General features: G+C 38.6%; 1 protein-coding gene across 1 annotated transcript in view; it reads right to left on the minus strand.

Moving 5' to 3' along the window:
• The window catches only part of cd151l (CD151 antigen, like), a 69,752-nt gene that overhangs the window by 52,665 nt on the left and 1,860 nt on the right, over window positions 1-15,227 (minus strand). The window contains exon 2 of the mRNA XM_039681834.2: window positions 12,854-12,937. Coding sequence (XP_039537768.2) covers window positions 12,854-12,937 — 84 coding nt within the window. The remainder of the gene's footprint in view (window positions 1-12,853; window positions 12,938-15,227) is intronic.

Genomic DNA, 15,227 nt, shown 5'->3' on the forward strand with positions numbered 1-15,227 from the left:
TAATGTATTTCCAAATCTAAGCCCAGCAACTTACATCTGTGTCATTCTTTTAGGTGAAATGGTCCCACACATAGGGCTGTCGCGGTAACCACAATATAGTAGTACCACGCTTCTGACATGTCAACCGCAGAGGATTGCACGTAACCGCAGCAACCGCGATATTCACGTTTTTTTTATAAGGCTTCTTGTTTTGAACTTAAAGGGCACCTATTATGGAAAATTCACTTTTACATGGTGTTTGAACATAAATGTGTGTTGGCATTGTGTGAGCAAAACCACCCTAGAATGATAAAAATCCATCCAGTAGTTTTTTTACAATCTCAATAAATCATATGCACTGCCTCAGAATGAGCTGTTCTGAGATCCAGGTCTTTGTGACGTAGAACGGGAGACAGGGGGTTGATTGACAGTGTGGCTGTGGCCTAGACCCCGCCCTCGGTGATCTGTACACACCATCCTTCATTGTTTCAACGACGACAGCCGGTAATGTCTCTTGGAAACGTAAATTTATGTTCTGTCGTGGACTCGTGGGTTAATCCTGTTGTTGTGGCTTAAAAGTTAATCCTCAAGTGTGGATTGTCGTCTACTGTTTGCGATCCACCGTCACCTCCAGTAACAGTACGTGTATTTTATGATTTTTGAGCAAATAGTCTTTTCAGTCAATGTCAGCCAATTCAATAACAAATGCGTCTAAAGTTATTGCCGTCATAGGATGTCTGTGTATATAATTTAAAACCTTGTTTGTATAGTGTGTAACCACACGTTTATAAATATATATATTTTTAAAGATATTGTATTAAAAACTGCATATATGTTGGTGTTCTGTAAGTTAGCCATCTTCTCACATTTGCCACAGAAGCACCTATGACAAGTAGCTAAACATGACGCCACAGGTCCCTCGCATAAATGTAATTTCGCTCGTACGTTGCAAACTTTATCACAGAATGTATATGTAGTTTCAAAAAATTGCGCTAGTGTCTGTGTGTGTGTGTTGGACATCCATCATTTCAAATAGGACGCGATTACAACTCTAAAGTACATAAAAGTATCAAATAACCATACCGAGACATACTGGTCCATTCTCATTTGTTTATTCTGCCGGAGTCTCTTCATACTATTTAAATATTCCGATTCAAACGTACTCTGAATGACATTCAATACGGCGCGTCTCTTCACTCTCTCAGTACCGACTGCCTGCCATAGGTATCAAGTTACGCCCTCATCCAATGGCAGGGCGGGGATATGCAGCTCATTTGCATTTAAGGTGGAATACCCCCTGAAACCGCTCATTTTTAAGCAGGCCCCAAAATGACATTTTCAAATGGTTATAATAAATTAACTGTGGGGTATTTTGAGCTGAAACTTCACAAATACATTCTGGGGACACCAGAGACCAATATTACATCTTGTAAAAAGGGGCATAATAGGTGCCCTTTAATGCATGTGTATTGAATGTTAAACAAGTTCATAATGATAACAAGACTGTTTATCATGGTGATGTGTAGCCTACAGGCTTCACACAGACAGTGAATGAGAGAGAGATCGGCAGAGCGCGTGCAATTACCTGCGTCTGTCTTTGAAGTCGTGAAAAGCTGTCGTGTCAAAGGGAATCAAAATATTTGTTGCATCATCATTTTAACATTCTCTTCACGGGTATTTTCCCCATAAATGTGCGTCAGCAGCAGCGCTGGTCAACATCCCACAGCGCAAGGAAGCCACGGGGAAATAAAATCAGTGAGTCACGCATTGAATCAATGCTATGGGTCTCTAATAAGTGAAGCATCAGCTTCAGCGTTGCCCATATGCGACACATTGCTGCTCAGCTGAGCCTTAAAAGTTGAACCTCAATGTTAAAAATAATTAACATCTTGTTTCTTTACATCTCTTTTAATGAATCAGCTTTTTTAAACGTGTTCGTTGGATGAACGACTCGCTCAAAGTCCGTTGTCATAACAATATGCGCGCAGAGTGAAAGTCTTTCAATGCGCATATACTGTAGACGCTGTTTAGTTTCGGTTACATTGGTTACTGAAAATGTCCTCGTTTTTGTCCACATCGTAAACTTTATTTATATAGCAACAAAAACATATAAATTAAATAAATAAATGGCGGTAATACCGCATATCGTGCTATTGAGCCACAAAACATTACCGCAAGGGAAATCCCATGACCTCGACAGCCCTACCCACACACTATTTTCTTTGCAAGCTTCATCCTGTCGTCTGCCCTCGCTCTAACCTCGAGTGTTTTAGCCTGAATTCTTTACTTTTCGCTGATCTTATCCAAATGTGTTTTTTTTTTTTTACAGACTACCGACAACTTTGATCGGTTAACGTTGATACGGTCAACCATCGGTCAAACGGTCATCGGTTAACATCCCTAATGCTAATTCTCCCAAATGCTAATTCTCCAAATGGTGCAAAACGCAGCAGCACGTCTCTTAACAGGAGTACGTAAATACGAACGCATTACAACCGTCTTAGCGTCGCTTCACTGGTTGCCGGTAAGGTACCGGATTAATTTTATAATTCTTTTATTTGTTTTTAAATCATTAAATGGTCTTGCCCCATCATATATCTCCGAGTTGATACATCTCCACACACCTACTCGTTCTCTTAGGTCAGCTGATAAACTGCTTCTACAAGTGCCTAAAACAAACCGGAAACTCAGAGGGGGCCGTGCGTTTGCAGTGGTTGCTCCAAAATTGTGGAATGACCTGCCTCAGCCGATAAAAAAGGCCACTTCAGTCACCCATTTTAAATCTCTTTTAAAAACGTATCTTTTTTCTTTGGCCTTTAACACCAGGAGTTGACTTTTGCTTTTATGGTTTTGCAGTTTGTGGTTTGTTTTGTGTTATGTTGCATGAGATGTGTTGTCTTTGTATATTAGCCTATTCTTGTGTGCAGCACTTTGGTCTACTTTGGTCGTTGTAAAGTACTTTATAAATAAAGTTTGTTGTTGTTGTAATTCAGGTTAATAATCTCGGCAGCACTATAACTTGTCATTTTTTTAATGACATCATCGATCTTAAGGGGGTCGCACACAGGACGAGAAGCGCAGCGTCGCGTCGCGCCACGTCTTTAAAATTCGAACACATTATTCTCTATGAGTGTACACACATCAGCAGCGCCATTCGGCGTCTGTCCATGGCGCCCAGCGACGGCTCAGGACCATGTTCAAAACCCTGAAGTGCCACAGAGCGCCATTTACATAGTTTTGTATACAATTTAAATAATTTTTGTCTCAAATCGGTGCTGATTAGGGCTGGGGTAAACGTTTATTAACTAAACGATTAGTTGGGTGATTATTTTATCGATTAGTCAACTAATCTAATGACTAATTGGACAACTAATATAAAGAATATTTTTCTGCTGCTCCATTAATAAAAAAAACCCAATGTATCTCAAATAAATACTAGCATACTGAGATACTATAAGCTGGCTAACGTTAGTCTAATGTTATGTATTTGAACACCATCATTATAACTCTATAACCGCCAAAACCGTGTTATTAAAATATTTTTTTTTACAAACAGTTTTTATCATAGAGAATGTTTAAATATTAATATCAGCTGAGGAGGGAAACGGAGGCGGAGTTAGTGGTGCGATCGGAGGCTGCTACTACTGGAGATGAATCGGGAGAAGTTTCTGCACCTACTGATCAGAGCGCGTGCTGACACAGAGTAAAGCCTTGTTTATAGGCTACTCCACACGTCCGCACGAGCGCGAATGTGCGTGCGGCAAAAATAACGCGTTGGGTGTGCAAGACCAGGAAGACTGTGGCTGTGTACACCTTTTTGTAACAGCGCGTGCGGTGCCGCGTCCGGGATGAACGACTTCAAGCCGAATCTGCCCGAGCTTGTACGTCTCACCACACCGGCACCCAGTTTGCGCGTCTAAATTGCAAAGTTTTTCTTTTTTTAAAGGTTTGTTTACTGTGTGTGATTCATTTAATGGATAGCACATTCACTTCTAGTTGTCTTCGTCCTCTATTCCGCAATGTTTCGGTCTCCCACGTGTGTGTGGCAAGCTGGACCACTGGGAACATGCAAAAAATAAATAAATAAAGCAGCGTCGACGCAATTTTCGAAGCATCGACGTCATCGACGCGCCGCTACAGCACTAATGCTGATGGATCCTGACTTCTCCCTATGCTGCAATATACATTTAGTTTTGCATTCATTTACAGAAATCCGCAGCTTGAATGACATTTGCTGATGTTATTGGATTTTTCAGGTGAGATTCTCAATTCATTCAGTTAACGGATGCTCTGAGGTAAAGTTTTCAGACGGCAGACTCAGCAACGATTGTACAGTACAATAATAACATAGAACAGACATTATCTTCATTCCATGTCATTAAACATTACAATATTGCTGGCCATACACTGATGTGAAAGTGCGCGTCCGGTGTGCGATACCTGGAGTTGTCCTAGACGCGGCCCTGCGCTTCTCGTCAGGGGTGCGACCCCCTTTATTTCTTCTCATTCTTTTGATGCGTGTAGTTCATTTTTTGGATATTTTAACTTCAATTATTACACATGGCACCTTAAATGTTCTGGCCTTTGCAGATATTTAAAGATGGCCATCTTTCATCACCTTTAAGCACCTTTTGGATTTATATGAAATGCTGGTAACACTTAAGTTTACAATAAGGTACATTAGTTAACATTAGTAAATGCACATGAACTAACGATGAGCAATGCATTAGTTACAGTGTTTATTAATCTTTGTTGATGTTAGTTAATACAACTACAGCTGTTCATTGTGCATTCATGTTAGTTCAGTCCATTAACTAATGTTAACTAATACAACCTTTGATTTTAATAACGTATTAGTAAATGTTGGAATTAATATTAACTAAGATTAATAAATGCTGAAGAAGTATTGTTCAAATATTGTACACGTTAACTAATGTAGTTAACTAATGTTAACTAATGAACCTTATTGTAAAGTGTTACCGAAATGCTTTACAATAAGATTCTCTTTAGCATTAACTAAAGTTAATACATGTTGTAGAAGTATTTTTCATTGTTAGTGTGTTAATTTCAACATATACTAATACATTTTTAATTTAGTTTTAATTTTTATTTTATTTGTTAACCTTAGTTAATGTACTATGAACTAACATGAATGATCAAGGTACAATTGTATTGCTCAAATATTAATACAAGCTGTAAAAATATATATTGCATAATGCATATAGTTCATTATACATCCTTGTTAACAAATGGAACTTGTAAAAATGTTACCTATGAAATGTACGTATCTTTCTAGGTTATAGCTAAAGAAACACATTTGACCTATAATATTTTAAAGGGATATTTCAAGATTTAGCATTGTATCAAGAAAACCAGTAGTATTTTCAAATTACCGTGCTAAAGGCTAAAGACTACAGCCAGTGTTCCGCATTTTTTCACCACGCCCATATGGGGCGGGATCTCACTCACAGAATGTAAACATCGTGTCAGCCATCTAACAGGCTCTTGGCTCTTGGTCTGTGTAGAAAGTTTGTATAGTAGGCTAATCACGATGGTGGAAGGTAGTTTTGAAGTTGAAATGGCAGAAGGGGATTTCGAAGATCTGTTGCTCGCGGCTACCTGTATGAGCCAGATGGAGGAACAAAAGGCGGCCGGAGCGAGACAAACTCGAGCTGGGACAGGCGAGAATCTGATGCTTGCAGCTACCTGTGCGAGCCGCAATACAGCGATAAACAGTTGCGGGAGATGGAGGAACACGAGGTGGCCGGAGCGAGACAGACTTGAGCTGGGACGGGCGAGAATCGGATGCTCGCCGCTAACTTTACCTGTATGAGCCGCAATACAGCGATTAACAGTTGCGGGAGATGGAGGAACGTGAGGCGGCCGGAGCGAGACAGACTCGAGCTGGGACGGGGGAGAATCGGATGCTCGCAGCTACCTGTACGAGCCGCAATACAGCGATAAACAGTTGCGGGAAATAGAGGAACATCTTCTGGTGAGATCGCTGAATCCGCAGAACTTTGAGTGTAAAAGTGTTAATATTAATTATTTTTTTAAATTAAAAGTTATAACTCACATTGGTTGTGGTTCTTTTTATAAACATTTAGTGTTAGTAGAGTATGGATTAGCCTAGATAATGTATTAGCTTTGCGAAATAGTGATTTCAATTGGAGGAAAACAGTTCATAAGCAGAGCTACTAAGCTACTCTGTTGACATGGTCCTGCCTTGCATCATATTTTTTTAATGTGAAAGTCTAAGTTGTGTTATATACATTAGGCTAGTACAGCCCAGTACAATGCAATTTAGCACCATTTCGATGGAATTTTATCAAATAACTCACGATGTATCAAAGCAAGCCTAGTTGTATCCATTTTTTGGATTCTGCCGCCTGTAACCGGTAGACGTGGTTTGGGAGTGGCCTCGAGTCATAAGGGCAGCAAAGCAAGTGCATTCTGGGAGTTGTCGTCTTTCAGCCACATGCATTTTTTCAGAAAATTTTTTCTTCAATTTAAAAAATAATTTCACATTTCTACTATACAAATGACCAATATTAAATACACATTCATCTTTCAAGAGGTGAAGTATCCCTTTAATGTTTAAATTATTCAGAATAATTTCATATAAAATATAAAATAATATAAAATTAATTTCTGTAGAATTCTGTTTTATATTCATTTCATATAGCACATTTCAGTTTTACTTGGAGTTATGTTTTTTTTTTTAATCCAGTATCCATTTAAAAAAAATATCAGTTGATTAATTGGTTATCGGCAAGTACGGTCAATCCATATCAGTAAAATACACCATCGGTTGACCTCTACTTATAACTAAGTACCTTACAACCTGAAAGTACACAACATCACTGATCTCTGCAGCCTTTTTGAACAATTCAATAAGTATTTTCCAAAAGAGACACACAACTAGTGCTGCATTTCCCAAAACCATCTTGAGCCAATAGAGAACATTGGTGGCAATGGTCTCCACGATCAATTTGGGCTTACAATGCTTTTCAAAACTGGATGACTGAATACAGTAACGATTCACTTAATCTAGAACTCATCTCCCAAGAAATTTGGAAGACGCTTTGTTGGAGCTGCCTAGTGCATAGCGGTCAACCCTCCCGTTTTTTTTTTTTTTTTCGGGTTTCTCACGTATTTTAGCTCTTTTCCCGCTGTCTTCCCGTTTTAGTATTTTCCCATAAAATATCCCTTATTTGTACGCTCTGATTGTGTGAGACATACAAGCTCGTATAGATTCGTCTTGAAGTCGTTCATTCTCAGACGTGGCGCCGCGCACGCTGTCATAAAAAAAACTGTACACAGCCATGCGAAATGAGGTCTTGCCGGTCTTGTGCATCCAAGGCGTCATTTTAGCCGCGCTTGTGCGGACGCGTCGAGTATAAAGGCTTTACTCCGTGTCAGTGCGCGCTCTGATCAGTAAAGGTGCACAGACCTCTCCCAATTCCCTCCTGCACTCAGCCTCCGAAGCACCACTAACTCCCCCTCAGTTTCCCCAAAGCCCGTCGGATTCCCTCATAAGCTGATATTAGAGTATTTAAACATTCTCTATTATATATATATATACAGTATATACATTATTTTTAATGACACACTGTCTCTTTCTCTCTCACACATATGTAGGCTATTTATAAACTCCTTATACTTTTAATGGTTAGTGCTTTATTTTTAAAGTTTGAGGGTAAGAATCGTGTAAAAGAAAAAAAAATCCCTTACTTTGGGGATGGATTCCTGGAAATCTCACTTATTTTCAATGTTGACAGCTATGGCACAGTGGTCGAACATTACAAACATTATAAACATTCTAAACTAAATTGTCCAATTCCACACTGCCTGAAATTTGGATTACAGTAGCAGAAGAATACAAAGAGTTATCCAATATGGCAATGTACCGCTTCCAGTTGGATCTGTCAGTGTTTCCTATACATTCATTAATTTGTGCCAAAATATCAATGCAGACTGCCAAGGATTGATTTTCAGATTTTTTTTATTTATACATTTTTTGAACTATTTAGGTAAAATTATAAACTATATGGGTAAAATTGTATATTATAAACTATATGGGTAAAATGTTATTTTATTGTAGAGCTGCGCGCAGCTAGCTTGCGTGCTCTCTCTCCCCCTCTCTCTCAAACTGACAACGGAGGCGCGTGCAAATAGCCCTTCCTCCTCCAGCTTGGTCTGAATATGTGCATGCGTTGGAAACGAGCATGAGTTGGAGGACGAAGATTCCAGAATCAATCCGGAGTTGAATGGTTAGTATAATAAACAACTGTTGCACAATATAACTTTGAAAAGTTAGTCAATTTTCAGATTGGAAATGGAACACACTTCCATTACAGATTCGCACAACATTTTTGCGATTTTGTTCTAAGTGTCGATAAAAAAAACTGCAAAATGACGCTGTTTCCATTAACTGATGTTATGCGACTAAAACGTCATTTTAGTTTTTTAGATTTTTTCTCTCGCAATCAGTCATTACAAAAATCATGGCAACGGACGTTGGTAGGTTTATCACAGCGACCGCACTAGACATTATTATTAGCCTATTAATGTAAAGAGACGTATGCCTGAGCGTGTTATCCAAGGAAAGACCCTTACACTGTGAGTAGTGTTGCACGGTGCACCGATACTTCAAAAGTATCGCGATACTCGGAAATTAAAAACCTCACGATACCTAAATTTATTAGTATCGATACTTTTATGAATGACCGCGACCCAGATTTGTTAGAGACGTATTTAATGTTGGTGTGTGCCACGCACGCTTACAGTCTCTCCCTATGAACGTCTGTGTTTCTCCTCACGCACGCAGCAAAGAAGCTGCAACTGTCATGAGACAAACACTACCGCGAGACGGCTGCATGCGCGAGCACACGTGATACAGTGGCCGCCTGTCAGTAGCGGAGTGGCAATCAGGAGAGTCGGATCTTTTCCCGGTGGGCCGGTGGTGTTTCGAGGCCGCGAGGGCCGGTCTGATAGTTATACATTGCAAGTTATCAGTGGCGTAACTTTGTTATAAAAAGTGGGTGGGACATGTGTATAAATGAATGAATCACGTGACACGTGAATAAAACATAGATCCGACTTTACAACATGTCCAGTGGAATAGCCTATGCTATAGGCCTACAGAAAGTCCTGTAAAATTAAACGAATAAAGTGACCTAATAATATGAATAAAATTTATATAAACAAAAATATACATAAAAGTAAATTAACTAGGCTATTAGGCCAGAATTTTGATAACTGATTTTTTGCGGAATGCGCATGATTAAAATTTAAATTGGCTTATATCCTATCCATTGTACACACAAACTGCTGTACAATTAAACGAATAAATGGGCCTAAGGTAACACTTTATTTTACGACCCGCAAACAACTGTGTAAGTACACTGAAATTACGGTGTACATTTCTGTAATTATAGTGTACTTCCGTGTAGGTATAAGGGAACAATATGTTAAGTTTTGTGTAATAAAGGGGTAACAAACACCACTTTAATTTACAGCCCGCAGGAGTTACACTTACCCTGTAACTACACAGAACAAGGGGGTAACAAAGCTACTTACTATGTAGCAATACGAAACAACACTATTTGCACTGTAATTGCAGAGAAAGATACTGTTCTAAAAAAATCGTTTTAATTACACAGTATATTTGCACTTACATTTAAGTGTTATTGCAATTCAATGGTATAAGGTAAGTACTAATTACCACATGGTACGGTCTAAATTAAAATCATAGCACAAACAAATTATTTTGACTTAACATTAAGCAATCTAGTGAGAAAAGCCAATAAATTTAATTTTTGTCACAGTATATATATATATATAAACCACAGATGTCAAAATTACCCTGTAACGTTGCACAAGAATATATTTTGCCAGAAATGTGATACACTTTATAAACAACAGACGTACAATTTTTGCCTGGAATATATTAACAGAATAGATACCTGTTATTTGTTTTAACTATTTAAATAATTTGCTTGTATACCTGCTTGTTACCTCTTTATTACCCCAAACTTAACATATTGTTCCCTATACTTACACAGAAGTACACTATAATTACAGAAACGTACACCGTAATTTCAGTGTACTTACAAAGTTATTTGCAGGGTGTATATCTGTTTGTTACCCCTTTATTACCCCAAACTTATCATATTGTTCCCTTGTACTTACACGAAAGTACAGTATAATTACAGAAACGTACACCGTAATTTCAGTGTACTTACACAGTTGTTTGCGGGTCGTAAAATAAAGTGTTACCTAAACATTTTAAAACTAAATTTAAAAAGTAAATTAACTATTAGGCCAACATTTTGATAACTAAACGTTTGCACAGCGCGCACAAATAGCCTAATAAAATTATGCTTATCAATAGTACAAAAAATGCTGTAAAATTAAACGAATCAATGGGCTTTAATATAAATAAAAATGTACAATAGGCCTACTGTAGGCTACATCAACGTTTTAAAAGTATGCTAAATGAACTATTAGGCCAAAATTCGTATAACTGAACTTTTGCGCAGAGTGCACTTTACAATTTAACATTGTCAAACTTTTAGAAAAGAAAAAAAAGAAAGAAAGAAAGAAAGAAAGAAAGAGTTCACCTTCAAGAACACAAGTTTGGACAATGTCTGAGGCTTCAGACTCATGCGGTTGTTGCAGAGAAAACCCTATCTGCCCTTGCAGACCCGCTTGGGATGCTGAACACCATGCGAGCTAGGCGAGGAAAAGACGTGGAGTCAGACTCGTGGTGTGAGCGGAGCGAAATTGGAGCGGGAAATAGGGTGACGCTCCGTCCTTTAAAAAATGCCCCTCACCGCTCTGTCCAAGATCCGCCCGCTCGAGCTCCCCGCTCGCTCCCGCTCCACTCCGCTCACATTCTCTGCACCGGAACGAACAAAAAGTCTCCGAAACAGTCTCCGAAATGGATTGAAGCGCGCATGCATGTGAAGACTGTGCGTGAGCCACGAGATACACTGTAACCGCGCCACCGATCGCAGGCGGCAAGGAGCACTTTGATCACTTGATTTAAAAAAAACACAACGTATTTTAGGGCTAGATCTCTTCTTTTATTTTACAAACGAACGAAACGACTGGTCTGCCAGTTGGAGATGTTTTATTTATTTCTACTGTTTATCAGTGCCACGAGAACTTTTAAAAAGTGGTGGGAACAATATCGACCTTGGCAAAAAGTGGTGGGGACATGTCCCACCCGTCCCACCCGCAAATTACGCCCCTGCAAGTTATTAGAAACACAATCCAGAGGTCTCTGCAACGGCAATAGTTTGAAGCGCGCGTCCGTGTGAAGACGGTGCGCGACTGCGCGAGCCGCAAACCAACTGATAGCAGCGAAAAAGAGTGGTGCTTGATTTAAAACAACAACAACAGATTTTAGCGCTAGATCTCTTATTTAATAGCGAACTAAATGAATTATCTGCTAGTTAACTGGAGATGTTTCATTTATTTTTGTATTAGGTGTACAACTTTCCCCACAACTTTCATAGATAGCATAATTTGCAAGCTGCTAAATTAAAGGATACAAAACATCAGCAAAATGATCTATCTGCTATATGATTATAATCAGAGCATGTGCATGTCAGTGATTTATTCATATTAGGTTATTACAGCATTAAAGAGCACAGACCTATGCAAAGGAAGTGCATATGAAACGCCTTGTAAGAAATACTTTCCTTTTCAGGAAAAGTATCGAAAAAGTATCGAAATCGCAATACTTGACTTGGTATCGGTATCGAAACAATAATTTTGGTATCATGACAACACTAACTGTGAGCGGCATATACGAGGTGTTTTCTCACTCATTTCTGCTTCAAGGTCTTGATTGTGGCATTTCTTTAAGGTTTAGAATCCAGTAGCCACACATTTATATTATTAGGGCATTGGAATGTTTTTTTCAGAAAGGCCCACAAAATAAAATGTTCAAACAAAGGCTGCCAAATTTGCAACAAGAAGTCTGTGGAGCAGTCATAGAAAAATATATGATATATTTAACCCTTTTGTTGTGCCTTAAAGGGTTAGTTCACCCAAAAATGAAAATTAAGTCATTAATTACTCACCCCCATGCTGTACCAACCCCGTAAGACCTTCGTTCGTCTTCGGAACACAAATGAAGATATTTTTGATTAAACTTGAGAGCTGGATAACTACCACATTGGCTCCTAAGGGACTGCCTCTTGACGGCCCAGAAAGTCAATGAAGAAAATGTTTAAATATCCCAAGTGACTACCGTGGCTCAACTATATGTTTATCAAGCGACGCGAATACTTTTTGTGCGAAAAAACAAACAAAAATAACGACTTTATTCGACTATTTCTTTTCTTCCTTGTAGGCCAGAACGAGACTTCCTTATAGATTTTCACGACGCATGCGCGAGAATTGCGATCTGAAGTAGTGAAGCTGGTGTGAGCAGATCGCAAATCTCGCGCATGCGTCGTGGAAATCTATAAGGAAGTCTCGTTCTGGCCTACAAGGAAGAAAAGAAATAGTCGAATAAACTCGTTATTTTTGTTTGTTTTTTCGCACAAAAAGTATTCGCGTCGCTTGATAAACATATAGTTGAGCCACGGTAGTCACTTGGGATATTTAAACATTTTCTTCATTGACTTTTTGGGCCGTCAAGAGGCAGTCCCTTAGGAGCCAAAGTGGTAGTTATACAGCTCTCAAATTTAATCAAAAATATCTTCATTTGTGTTCCGAAGACGAACGAAGGTCTTACGGGGTTGGTACAGCATGGGGGTGAGTAATTAATGACTTAATTTTCATTTTTGGGTGAACTAACCCTTTAATTGCATTACACTGCACTCCTCTGCATTAGACGACAGTAACAGATACCAACCCATAACAGGAAATTGAAGGAGAAGAGCAAGTATTTCAAGCAGATGGTCCCACATGTTTCCTTCTTCTCTTCTTTTAACCCCATCTGAAAGAAAAAAAAAACACAGATATGAACTACGCGCCAGTCTAGCCGTTGTGCACAAAATTTCTTGTAAAATTTGTTTTATTTTTTGCTTCTTTTGATGTTGTGTAAAGTTCTGACTGGTTATGACACCACAAACAATAGGAAACTTCTGCAGTTGGGTTTGCAACACTATAGTATTTTTTTCAGCTTGATTTTTGAGGAAAATCATTTTAATAATTCATTTAAATGTGATTTTAAATAATGCATTTTAATAATAATTATCCAATTACCTTCAGTGTGTTTGACAAAATATCACAACAAAAATCATTCAGTGTGTGATGATTTTTTTTCATGACTGATACAGATTGAACTTTTGCATTAACAGCTGAAAAGTTCTTCAAAATATCTTCATGTTCCACGCAAAAACACCTAAATCAAAAAAAAGGTCCCACTTTATATTAAGTGGCTTTAAGTACTATGTACTTACATCGAAAAATAAGTACAACGTGTTATTGTGTTCCTGTTGTATTGTAAAACACTTTTGCTGCTATTGAGGTGTGATAGGGGTAGGGTTGGGTACCGAAACTCAGTGCCAATAGGGAACCGGTTCTGACGTAAACGGTAGTAACTAACCAGACCAAATAAGTATGAAAATTTCGGTGCCTGATTTCGATACCCGAGTCTGTGGCATGAGGCGCACACACGCAGTCTCTCGCTGTCTCCCTCTCCCTCTCCGACGTGCATGCACTATACGGTTTGTTGAAGCACTGTCTGATCCTACCCTATCTCACAGGAATTCGTACGAATTTTACGAGGTGGCTAATTTGTAACAATTCATACAACCTCACTCATACAAATTAGTACAATTTTGCTAAATCGTACATATTTTACGAATTGTCCAATTCGTATGAATTCGTAAGAATGACCTACCCCTGACCCGCCCCTAAACCTAACCATCACGTGGGTTTAGATAAATCGTATGAATTCGTACGAGTGAGGTCGTACGAATTAGCCACTTTTTAATCACTCGTACAAATTCGAACGAATTGGTCGTGAGATAGTCTGATCTGTCTCGCACGCATTTGCTCTTGCTCGCTCGCTCTAGATTCCGGGAGATTTGAACTAATTTGCGATCATCCGGGAGCCATTATCAATCTGCGGGAGACTCCCAGAACGTCTGCTGATAGCGAGGAGATTAATAAAGATGCCGAAGACAAAACGCTGCAAGGTTTGGCTGCATTTCACGTGTAAAATGCACGTGAAATGCAGTGCATTTCGTAATATTATACTAACGCAGAGTTCTCTGCCGAAAAAGAAACTTGTCAGCAGAGCGAGGTTTTTAGCAGCGAACGCAGCATTTCGTTCCCTATTCAGAGAACATGGGTTAGAGACGTTCTCTTTCATATGTTTACTCAAAGCTCCGTAGCTAAGATGCAGTTGGAACGAAATATCAAACTGGCTAAGAGCTTCACTAGTAAATGACAAGATAACTTACATGACTAGTTAAAGCAGACATGCTTTGCATGGAACCTGTAGCCATGTCGATATTATATTACCCTGGTAGTAATCTCTATTAATCCCCAGTATAATTACATTGTTTGATATAATATTGTTTTATTTGATATTATGTAAATATGAACTTTTTATATTTTTATATTTTATATTGGTTTATTTATTATTACCATATGTTACTTATTTAGATTGCAAGTTAATATTGTGTCCAGTTTGGCCCTGTAAATAAAGGGGTGTGACAAAGTGTTTCGTTTTCTAAAGTACCGTTTCGAGAACCGTGTAGGCACCGGAACCATTTAAAAAATACAGAGTAGGTACTGGTATCGGATAAAATCCAACCGATACCCAACCCTAAGGGTAAGGTTAGGGACAGGTGTAGTGGAATGGGTCAGTTTAAGGGTAGGTTAAGGTGCAAGGGTAGGGTCAACATTGTAATTATAAATGTAATTACATAAATTAATAACAGCTGTAATTACATGCAGGTATTTTTAAAATGTAAGTACAATGTAAAAACATGTATGTATACAATAACTCCATTGTATCAAATTATTAATTTCAATTTAAGTACATGTACATAGTACTTAAAGCCACTTAATATAAAGTGGGATCAAAAAAAGAAGCTTTGGATGAGTTTGAGTTGAATTGCATGAGGGCGAGTATGACACACTGTCTGTATCCGATTGTAATCTGATCAAAATGATTGACACGACTGTTCAGATCCGATTTGTGTGTCCCGTGGTGCTCTAACAATTTCTGGAACATCTGCATTGGTTTATGTCAATGGCGTTGGGTTGATAGT

Source organism: Pimephales promelas, chromosome 10 (assembly GCF_988280905.1).
Source record: "Pimephales promelas chromosome 10, fPimPro1.hap1.1, whole genome shotgun sequence".
NCBI lineage: Eukaryota > Metazoa > Chordata > Actinopteri > Cypriniformes > Leuciscidae > Pimephales > Pimephales promelas.